The 11,858-nt window shown below is 37.7% G+C and overlaps 1 protein-coding gene across 1 annotated transcript in view; it reads right to left on the reverse strand.

Moving 5' to 3' along the window:
• ALDH1L2 (aldehyde dehydrogenase 1 family, member L2) overlaps nucleotides 1-11,643 on the reverse strand; it is a 28,643-nt gene extending 17,000 nt beyond the window's left edge. The window contains exons 1-7 of the mRNA XM_009887446.1: nucleotides 11,475-11,643; nucleotides 9,016-9,250; nucleotides 5,334-5,499; nucleotides 4,391-4,492; nucleotides 2,727-2,816; nucleotides 1,542-1,676; nucleotides 1,020-1,145 (exon numbers count right to left, since the gene is read on the reverse strand). Of these exons, the coding sequence (XP_009885748.1) occupies nucleotides 1,020-1,145; nucleotides 1,542-1,676; nucleotides 2,727-2,816; nucleotides 4,391-4,492; nucleotides 5,334-5,499; nucleotides 9,016-9,250; nucleotides 11,475-11,643 (1,023 nt within the window). The remainder of the gene's footprint in view (nucleotides 1-1,019; nucleotides 1,146-1,541; nucleotides 1,677-2,726; nucleotides 2,817-4,390; nucleotides 4,493-5,333; nucleotides 5,500-9,015; nucleotides 9,251-11,474) is intronic.
• Nucleotides 11,644-11,858: the final 215 nt, after the last annotated feature.

The raw sequence follows: 11,858 nt of genomic DNA on the forward strand, positions 1-11,858 counted from the left end.
GGCACCTGGGAAGAGCTGAGTAGTAGTTTAAGCTGCATGCATGAGATGGAGATTTCCACCAACGTGAATAGTGAAATAACTGGTAATGTAATATTTCAATTTATTATAATTAGTTTCAGAGTTATCAGGTAGTATTATGAACTGCACAGTTTATATTTCTTTTTGCTCTTGTCTCAGTCAGTTAATAGCTCCAGGCACCATTTAGGTTGCTGGCACGCAGGTTCCAGGTAATCTTGAAGCAGCAGTTTAAAATATTATTGCATTACGCTGCCTGACCTGTGCCAAAAGTTATTGACTCTGTAGCAGAGTTAGCAGAAGGGAAGGCAGCTGTGATTCACTTGCTCTGGCGCAAAACTTTAATGACAAATGAGGCTTTCAGCTGAGCCCGTGACACTCACTACAGAGGGATGGATTACAGGAGAGGGCAGCAAAGTGCCTCTCTGGCTATGAGAGCTTTCTTCTCCAGCTGCCCCATTGCTGCATCCCCCTGGCAGCCACCCCCTTGTGTGTGGTTGTGGCAGAAGAGAGACAGCACACACAGGTACAGGGAGAAAACTGACGCTATTCTCTTTTGGACTGCTGTTCTAAGACTCCCTGGAGCTCGTCCAACAGGACCATCTGAGCACATCCTAGTGAGTAACCCCACAGTGAAGAAAGGGTTTCAGAACAGTCCAAGTCTGTCAGTGTTGAAAACCTCACCATTGTGAGGCGAAGGTCAATTTGTTTTTCCTCACTCCCAGCTTCATCGCTCATAAATATTTATCATAACTGACCCTGCAATCACTGTATTTGTATCACTTGCATCTGAAAGAAAACTTTCCAAAGTGACCTGTAAGTACTCTAGTGAATTCCCAGTTCCACCTGAATTAATGTCAACAACTGGACAATAACTAAATATTCAACACTATAATCTGAGTACATTTTAGCAAAAAACAGCTTTCATGGCTAAATAAAATATACGCCTTGCCTATAATGAGAAATATGTAATGCTTTTTGTCTAAAGCAGTTTATTTAATTACCCTAATATCTTCTGCCATCTTTTTCTCCTCTTCTGTAAGTTCCAGGGCAGTTGTTTCATCAGCAGAGAAGTATTTAGATGCAGGGATCATTTTTCCATCCTCAAACTGCAGATTTCTCACTAGTACCTGAAAAATGAGAGGATATGATTTTAAATTATCTGGGAGGCAACACATCCTTGTGTGAAGAGTTTTTAGGCATTAATACAGTTATTGAAATAATAAAATAAATGGCTTGCAAGAGAGCTGCTATAATGCAGGTAATTTAACACAGGCCACTCCTACCTGTCTTTCAGATTCTCACCTAGTGTTAGTACATTTTAATCCATATTGGAAACGAATATGGATCAAGTGAGAAGCAAAACATTAATGTCTTCTCTGCAAGGATGGTAGAGGATTGATAAACTCCAAGCAAATTAGCTGTCATTAGCAGCAAGATTTGTATAGCCTGGCAATTCCACACTACTTGCACTTCTTCCTAAAGTTATTCCATCCACGCTCGTGTTTGCCAGGGTGAGCACTTACCATCTTTCCGTCATTACCAAAAACGACTAGACCATTCTTGGTTATAAGTCCAGGTCTTGAAGCACCTTTTATTGCCAGCTCTTGTCCAGCAGGCACTGAAGCATCAAGTAATGACGAACCATAAAAAGTAACCACCTGAAAATAAACGGGATTAAAAGTGCACAGATTCTAAATGTGCTCTAAAATTCTATTAATGAAATGATACTGTTTTGAAGCTTTAATATAATATAAATAAAATATAAGTATCTACACACAGAAAACATGTTACAACATTATTTCTGTATCTTTACAACCCAGGACGTGTAAAACTTTGCAAGCTGCCTAAACCTGCAAAGCTGCTTAGCTGTAACAACGTGCATGCTAGAACCAGTGCAGAAAGGGAAGCAGTTTTTGTCAGTGCATGCCCAAAGTGAGAGACCAGCAGAAGCCTGACTGCTCTCAGGCTGGCAATGCTGCCTCTCTCTTGGGCTCTTCTGTTCTTTCTGGGCTCTCAAATGAGCAATAGTTCCTGGACATTAGGGCAGAACCAGACTTTTGGAGCAGCATACTAGCAGATGGCTAGTAGTTAAGTAACAAAATCTGCACATTACAGCCAGTAAAGATAATGCGATTTTTAAAATATTTTATGTAAGTACTATGTGGATTGAATGTATAGTACGTTTAATACATTGAAAGGAAGTAGTTGGTTTTGGATGAAATGAGATATGTTTATTTCTGTAAATGGTCTAGGCCCAAATCTCTTTTAAAACAACCTTCTTTGTTATTTCAGTAGCTCACAGTGTTTCATTTTGCTGTTACTATTGTGATGTTGCCCAGTGTACAGCATCGGTTGCATTATACTGTAATGCATGCCTACTTCCCAAAATGCCTGGCACAGTCTGGTTCTGCCTTTCTTACTTACTGCTTTGTACCATGCCCAATTTTTTCAAGATATTCCTCTTATCTTTCTTTGAATTAAATGTATCTATCATTAAAAAAAAAAAAAATCTTAACTACTGTGTTCTGTACATTTGTTTAGGTGCCTGTTCTACATATAGCCAAAACATATAGTCATTAGATGAGAGCTACACCAATGTAACTCTCATTTGTATTCACCTGTATGCAGATACCTTTAATTTCATAATAAAAAAAGGTCAAAAAGAGGGTATAGAAAAGAAGAATACTCTTCTGGTTTTCAAAACATACCTGGCCATCTATTGTTGCCCATGCTCCAGGCACTTTATCATGCCCTCGAATCCAATTGTGCAAAGCTGCTGCAGGTTGGTCCCAGGAGATCTAGGAAATCAAGACACGGCAGCTAATTCTTCTCTGTTTAGGTATAAATCAAGTTAGTAATGTTCTATATAAGAACTACACATTCTCCCTGCTTCTCTTTCAACCGTTCATTTATTTAAGAACACAGAAAAGGTCTGGTCTAATAAAGGAAGATCAGTGATCTCCAGGTGGCTAATCATCAAAGACCTACCAAACAGGATGCTCAGCACTTGTGTGTTCTGTGCAGTCTGTATATTTTCAAAGATTCTCCTTCTCACACTAATATAATGAAAATATAACCCTTGCTACCAGGTATTCATCCACAAATAATTAATATTATGATTAACAACTTTAATAAACATAGTATAAATATGAATTAGTGTATGCCTGAGTTATCACCTTCTGCTGAAGATGATCTATGTATTGCTTGGATCCTAAGTTCTTTAATAAATCTACAAACTTTTACTAAAATACTTTTAAATAATTTACTAACCCTTAATAATATTTTTTTTTTCATAAATGGAATCCCTGCTACCACTTGCAATTCCTGCAAGACTTTGAGGAAAAAGGAAATAATATTTTAAGAATGTAATGTATATATAATATATAACACCAGTGAAAATGTGTTCTTTTATCTTTGCAGTATTGTGAGTATGCGTACAAAATGAATGAAAGTATCAGAATAGCTATTAAATAACAAAACTCAGCCATCATCCCAGCATCCTTAGTTTAAGCACAAAGAATATTTAGAAGCAAGTTATAAGCCAATAAGAATAGTTTTACATCAAGGACGTTAAGCTAGTTCACTCCAAGGAAGCTCCTTATATATTATATTAAAGGGATGAATAAAAATATCCTTATGCAAAGCTGTTTGTTTCTAAGTTAAGTCAGGAATTGAAATATGATAAAAAGCATCACCTACAATATGGAAAGGACTACATTCACCATGGACAAGAGACTGAAATAGTTGGAATAATTTTTACTTTTTCTTTTTCAAAAAACTTTTGCACTGGTCTAGAAAAGGAAAAGAAAGTATTACAGGCAGCATTCACTATCATTTTACGGTGGCTTTCCAAACCACAAAGAAGATCCAACTAATACAGTGGGTGTGCTCATATAATATAATTCTTATATGGGTGCTTAAATAATTTTGTTATGTTGTTTGTTTACGTGACCTGTATTTTCTTTTCCTCATGCTAACAGGAAAAGTGACAATGCTTGCTTTTGCTAACATCAAATCTATTTTTGGTAGAGAATTTAGTATGCACTGTTGGTAAACAGAGAGCACTATCTCCATTCAATGCTGTATTTAAAAGTATGGTAACATATTAAGAACCCACTGAAGTTGCAGCTGCCATCTAGCTGCGTATAGATGATCCTAAGCAAGACACCAAGTTTCTAAATATATGTAACTACTGAAAGGGAATACAAACTTAACCTGGGGCTCCATTACGCACATGCTTGGAGCTATCCCAGGAATAGGAGGTCAAGAAAGAGCTGAGTTAAAATTCTTGTTAACTTGATATCACTACTATTGCAATCTCAGTTAATAACTTTTCTAGTGATATGCACAAACCAGTGTTATTTAACACTACCTCTGCATTTTCCTTTTTCTGGATCCCTTCATATGTTGCCCCTTCTTTAGGCTGAGGTATGCGAGGGGCCTTGCCATCAGCAATTAGATGTACGGCTTCCACCTAAGTGAAAAAGTAACAGATTTAATGTTAGCTTGGTTCCCCTTTTTTCCTCAGTCATACTTACGAATGACAGAAAAAGACCTTCTGCCAAAAGGGGAACTAGTTTATTTTTAAAACCTAAGATTTCCAAAATCTAGGGGACCAATGCTGCACTGATTAACATACATATATGCTTAAACTTATTTGACAAAAGAAATAGCCTCAGAAATTTGATGGGAGTACCAGTGACCAAACATATAGCAGCTGCCTAAATTCTGCAGGACCAGAATGTGGCTCTATATTTTGGCATTCAACTCTTTCCTTTTTCTTTCTGCAAAAAGTTATTTCTCTGCATTTAAATAGAGAGAAAAAATTTCTCTAAAGAGCCATGCTGAGTATTTTTTAATGCATTTTCTTTTCTTCATTTTAAAACAAAACAAAAGAAGGACAAGCATAGAAAATCCAAAGCCAATCCACCAGGGCTCTGAAGTTAAAACACCATCCCTCTTTTTTTTTCAACCTCACCCCTAACTTTCTGCTCTATCTGAGCCTGTAAAAAATTTCACCTTGTAAAAACATTCAAGAAATCTGTGGAAAGAGCCACATTCCAGACAGATCTGGCTTCTTGACTTCTGTGGAAACAGGATATGCTCTGCCCACTGCCAGCAACAAATATTCTGAGGCGCCCTCCTCAGCTGTCCTGAAGCTGCACAGCTCCACTGAAGTCTAGGATTCAGCTGAACACCACAACCTCTGTCTTTCCAAATGTATGCATCTTGTCTATATTTCATTTACTTTCAAACTCCACCAGATGCTTTTCTTTTCCTCTTAAAATGTTGATACTTAGTACGTCTAAACTTACCATAGCCTTTATTCCTTCTGGGAAGAGAAACCGGTTATAGAGGTCATCCACAGTATCGTTTTGGCCAACATCACATTCCCGTTGCAGAAGTATTGGTCCAGTGTCCAAACCATCATCAGCCCAAAAAATAGTAAATCCTGCTTTCTTATCTCCTTGAATTAAAGTCCTGGACATAAAAAATGCCCTTATAGTAAATACTGAGTCTGAAATTAGTCAGGGATATCAACCCATCCATTATACATTCATTTGCATTAGGTAGACAGAAAAGAAAATCCTAACTGTCTTTAATACTAATTTCATTGCTCACTTCATAGTCAGAAACCCAGTTTTGATAGTGTTGATGTGTGGTTTCCATAAAGTGGCATAAGAAATGCTGCAACTGAATCCAGGGTGTCTATCAGACAGTTCATTGGGATAATTATTTTTAAAGTATTGTTAGCGGTAAGACACAAAGAGCCAAAGGTGTGCAATAGTTATGATATAATTTGAAAAATGGAAGCATCTAGACAGCATATTAAATGAATAATTTATAGTTTACTGTAATTAGCTAAGCCTCACAACTCATCTGTAGGTCAACAAGGGAAGTACAGTCATCCCACAGGTGAAAAAGAGCTAAACTCAGAGTGGAAAATGATGGACATGCAACTGTTTAAGGAAAAGTTATTAAGAGAATTCATATCCAGCCAGATTCTCAGCTGCTGTGAATGAATATAGCACTGCTTACAATAGACCTATGCCGATTTATGCCACCTCAGGGTCTGCCTCTGAATCTGAAGGGAACTTCAGCCACTTAAATTTCCAGTTCTCCTTTGGAACTGCATATGCCTCAGAATGATGTATAACCAAACAGAAGAGTGTTTACGGGAGCAACCAGAAATGGAGATATGTATATATTTCATACGTGTTTTTAACCATTTGTCTGCATGCAAACACCCATGCCATTTTCTGTAAGACATATCTCATATAAGCATTCCCTTGGCAATCCCTGCTGTAACAGGATCATCTGAGATCTGGCTTACACACTTGAAAAATCACTATTAATTCGAAGCACTGAAAACTACATTATTAAAAGGAGTAAAGCACACATTTGTGCAGAATGAGGGACAAACTCTAACGACAACTGGGGAAGTTGGCAGGTTCACAAAAGTGAACGCTTACAGAACTTTGGCTAGCCTGTATCAGATCTTTCACACATTTAAGCAGCATCTCTTCCATTTTATATTACATACAAACACTGAAGAGCACCCTGGTGAGAAGCGCGTGTCCTCTGCATGGCTGGAGAAGAAGGTACCATGGGCAAATGCCCCTGATGCTGAATAGGTGACAGGATGAGAACTACTGTGTGCCCCCTCCTCTGCCCACCAGCTCCACAGACAGTTGCTGATAACAAAGTGGCAGCTGCTGGAAGAGGCTGTAAAGGATGGAGTGAAGAAGCCTCAGAGGCCCAGGACCCTTGTTTGTGCCTGGTGCCCCCTGAGCCATGTCTAATTCCCACAGACTTTCTTGATCATACTGCAGGGGAAAGTGTCTGATGAGCACCAGGGCTGTAGCCACAACAGATGAAAGAAGTAATGACAAGAGCAATGGGTGCAAGGGTGAAACATGAGAATGGTCAGCCAAGGCCAAATCAAGGCCAAATCTTAGCTTAGTTTAAGGGTCTTAGGACAACAGCCTTTACCTGAGAAGGGCAGGAGAAGGTGCTTACGGAAGGAATATGCAAAATAGGGCAAGACTCTGTGATACACCATTGGATACATACATGTTTCTGGAAACCTTCACCTCAGAAACTTCCTGAAAGAGAGTTCGTATCTACATCTTCCTGTGGAATAGATCTTGATGAACTTTTCCTCCATGAAACATTCTTCTAGAGCTCTGTAGATCTGCAGTTCCACAGTTTAATTACCGACTGCATGGAGTAAAAGTACCTCCATTTTTAAATCAAATCCCACTACCTGATCTCTTTGCAGACTGCCCCCTAACTTTTGATTCGATATGAGCAATTGTTCCTTATTCACCTTCCCATGTCTTTCATGGCTTACTACACTGCTGGCATATTTCCTTCCCAATGACTTCTTTTCCAGTCTGAAGACTCCTAGATTTCTCTCCCATCATGTGGAAGCTCTTCTTTGACCAGCTTTGACTATCTTCCTTAGCCTTTTCTGAAGCACTTCTAGCTCCCTCGTGTCCTAACTGAGATACAGACAGTATTTAAGATCCTTCCATGGTCTCTTTTCTGAGTAACAACAACTAACTTAAATTTTATTGCCACTTGCATATAGTTAGGGGTGTTTTTTTCCCTTTATGTACATTATCTTATGGTTTTTTAGCTTTGAATTTGACCACCCGTTTTCTTAATCTCACTTTTTCATTATCACATCTACCTCTTTCTGTAGAAACTGTATTCTTTATTACAGATTGAAATCAGAGTGATTGGTCTATAGTTTCCTTTCATTTCCTCTGAGCCCGTTTAAAACTGGTATTGCGCTTGCTGTTTTCCAGCCTCCTGCACCAACACAATCTGAAGGAATAGAAAGCTGTGGAACCTTTGCTTGAAAGTCCCCTGGTCCTGAGAAGAGATTTTTATTCATTCATCAGTTTATCTAAAAACTCTTACTCACAGTTCAGCTCAAGAGAATTCTTCTGACTTTTTCTACACAAAGAAGGGCTGTATGGTAGTAACATCTTAAGCTCCTCCACCCTGAATACCAATACAGATTTCCTATTATGGTGTTCTCTTTGATAAGCACCTTTTTCACATCAAACACCTATATCACCCTATATACCTCCCACCTTGAATGCATTTGAGAAAATGGTTATTATTCAATTTTATGCCTTTAAATGCTGGTTCTTTATTTCTTTCCTAGACTACCTTACTCTCTTTTTACATCTAATTTGCCAGATTTTATGCTCTTTTTTATTTTACTCACTTGGACACAACTGTCATTTTTTGAAGGATTTTTTTATGTCTCTAAATAGTCTCCTTTACTCCTGTTTAAGTGCTTCAGCTTAGCATTTTTTCCATCAAGGATTTAAAAAAAAAAAAAAGCCTTTACTTTGAATCTATAACATTGTGTCTTTAGATAATCATCATGCTGCCTGTAAGATTCTTTTACAATTGTTTCTTCATATTTAGACAATTTAAACACTGTGATAATGGCATTTCTGTTGTCACAAGAATGCTAAATCTGAGTCTACTATGGTCATTATTGCAGTGTAGTTCTTTCACAGTAACATTTTGAATCTAGCTGTGCATTGCTTAGGAAGACAGTAAGATAAGGGCTTATTCTTGTGGATTCTTTTCTCTCTTCTCCCTTCCCTTCCGTGAAATTTTAGGGTCTGCATTAAGCCCTGTTGTGACAGTGATCTAGTGTTTGTGGGGGATGAGGTAGGAGGGCGGTGTCCTGCCTATGAAAATACTAGATTGTCAATTTGCCTGTGTGAATAAATTGTATGAATGTCACAGCACTGATGTTCCCAGAATAACAGCTGCCCTTGCATTGGAAATCATAATCAGTCTTATTAGGTATGAAGTGCAGTTGATGAACCAAATACTCAGCTGCTTCAGAGAAGTTCCTTCAGGGCAGTTGCCAGTCAACAGAACTACGCCAGCATTTACATGAGTAACGAGTACAGACCAACATCCTAATGTGACATACGTGTAGTTTTAATGCACAAAACTCACCAGTTGATTGCAGAAGCTCCTCGGTGGCGTGGTAGGATGGATGGATGGTAAATAATTGAGCCATGTTTTGGGCAGTCAATAACATCCATGGGGATGAACTGCGTACAGAATGGAAGGACATTTAGCTCTGCTCCAACCGATTTGTAGGCTGCAACTACTTCCTGGATAGGCTTGCCTTTAGCTCTCCATCTGGGGAATTTAAAAACAGGAGTGCCGTCCTTCTCCGCTGCCAGTGCTGAGGGGCGAGAACAATTTTCTTTTTTAATTCACATTTTGTGCTACAAATTCAAACTTGAAATCAGAGAGATATTGCGTGACGACTCAAGCAGATCAGCAAGTGTATGATTACGGAGTTCCCTTCGTACTGTTCTGCACATTGTTTAAAAACCTTTGTGCTTGGATGTATTTTATTAATTCTGTCTTTGATTCTCATTTCTCAGCTTATGTCATTCTAAATTTCAAGTTCACTCTTATGACTTGGTTAATAAGTACCAGTGAAAGCAGGAAAGAACAATGAATGCTCTTGACTATTTACCAGTGACACGTCATTTGCAGTCCAGTCATTACATTTGCCTGCAACAGGTTTGTTTGCAGAACTTAATTTTCCACATCAGAAATTTGTATGTGTATATGACTATGTACAACTAATATTCACTCAAGTCAGCAGCATTTGGCCATGCGGTGCAAATAATTACAGATGCTAGAGGCCTTCAGTAATTTCTTCAAAATTCTGTTTACTGATGCCTTCTGGATATGCTTCCATTTATCTGTGAGACACAGAGCTACACCCAAAATTAGGCTCAGAGGCGAGAAAAAAGAACTGCACTAATTGCAGAGAGAATTTTAATGTGTTTAATAAATTCTATTGTGCAACTGTTTAATAACTCATCACAGAGAGTAGGATAGTAGAGTCAAACTCTACATCTGTTGAGTTGTATGTGTAATAGAAAGAAAAGGGAAAACAAGAAGAGGTATGGAAAAATCACATAATTTCATTTATATTTCTAAACACATTTTTGTACTTTCCTTTATCTTTTTCACTTCTGAAATTGGATCTTGAGTTTGACCTGAAGTATCTTTAGCCTATTAACCTAGGTCTCAAGTAAATACTTACTTAAATATAGCTCCATGGACATTAGTGTGTACTGCAATTGCTTTTAGAAATAGAAATCATAGTTGTCTGAGAATATAGAAACATTAGCAAGTTGCACTTGAGACTTAAACTATTTGAGTCATCTGGAAGTAAAAAGCAAAAAAGTATCCAGTAATTTGTCTTTTTTTTTTTTTTTATTAGGAGAGCAATAAACTAATTCTATGGTTTAGTTAAAATAAATACATGATTGAAATCAGTGGAAGATTTGTTTAGTTACATCTGCTAGTGTAATAACTGTACAACAATAATTTATATACTTTAACCAAGTACTATGGTACGCTTCCAGAGCTGGATAGTTGAATTGTCTTTTTCTAAACTAATAGTTGCCTCCTCTAATTCTCCCAAAGTCTGATTAAATCTTTTAATGAGGTAGAGTTACAGAATATAATAAACCTGAGAACTATATGCTAGTTTGGGAGTGCCACAGCCCAGGTAAGCAAAATTTATGTTTGATTCTTCCCTCATAAGAGTTCTGTAAAAACATGTCAGGACCTGACAGAAAAAAAAAAAAAAAAGACTTAAGACAATTCATGGAATGTAGTTTTAATTTCTGATTATCCATAAAGGTATATTTCATTCTGGTACTTCCATTTGCTAATCATATTAACTCATTATTTTTGTGCCACTGAAACAACAAAAAGTTACAATTCAGATGATTCCAAAGTAGCTCCTTTGTCACACTGGGTTCTGCTGTATGAGTACAATTCTGAATACCTGTCAGGCAACAACTCTTTCGTTAGAAAGTCTGGAAAATTCTTATGCATCTTGGCAATGGGAAAAGGGAGAGCAAAGCCTCCTCTACCCTTTTCAATGGATTTTCCGTAGTCCAGGTGGAGGAAAGATAGGCTCTGCAGGCACACTGCCGCATGCAAGCTTGTCAGAAAGGGCAGAAAGCCAGGGATAAACTGTCTTGGCTTCATGCCTTGAGTGCCCAGACAGCACAGTGAAACAAGTGACAGACATTTGTGGTCAAGTATACACTCAGCAGCTATTTGCTTTAAGATACAGATCTAGTTCAGGATGATTACCTCTAGCATGTACATTCAAATAAGGTACCCGGATTAATTTATTTTTTAAATATCATAATGTATGGCCCTGCGTGGTTAGAAACAACTTTTAAATACTAGCTAACAAGGTTAAACCCGTTCTGGGACTTGTGTTTGTTAAAGCATAGTTCTTGTGCTGAATCCAATGTAATAAAGGCAATACACGCAAGTCATTTCCATATAGATATCACCTTCTCACGAAAAGGTAAGTTTGTTATGTATGCCTGTAATTTTAACATTTGGATTAAGGCTACACTTACCCAAAGGATCAGCTTGTCCATTCTTGTCAGGCACTGTGAACACTCCCACAACTTTATGGCCCTCTCTTCTCAGCTTGTTATAAACTTCTTGTCCAAAAATACTTTGACCTATAAGGGCTAGTTTTAGCTTATGTTGGTAAGCCTGGTAAAAAGAATTAAAACAAGCCATGTTCTAGGATGCAAAGAAAATAAGTTTTTGCTTACATTTCTCTCTTGCTCCTTCTTGATCAACGTTCATTTCTATTTAAAATGAAATAGTCTTTTTACCCCAATCACTTTTGAAGGAATAATTATTTTTTGAGATTAACGACAGGCAATGTACAAATCAGAAAAAACACACTTAACATAAAAGTATCATCTGATACTGTCACTGATGTTTATATT

The sequence above is a fragment of the Charadrius vociferus genome, unplaced genomic scaffold (assembly GCF_000708025.1).
Source record: "Charadrius vociferus isolate BGI_N301 unplaced genomic scaffold, ASM70802v2 scaffold196, whole genome shotgun sequence".
Classification (NCBI taxonomy): Eukaryota; Metazoa; Chordata; class Aves; order Charadriiformes; family Charadriidae; genus Charadrius; species Charadrius vociferus.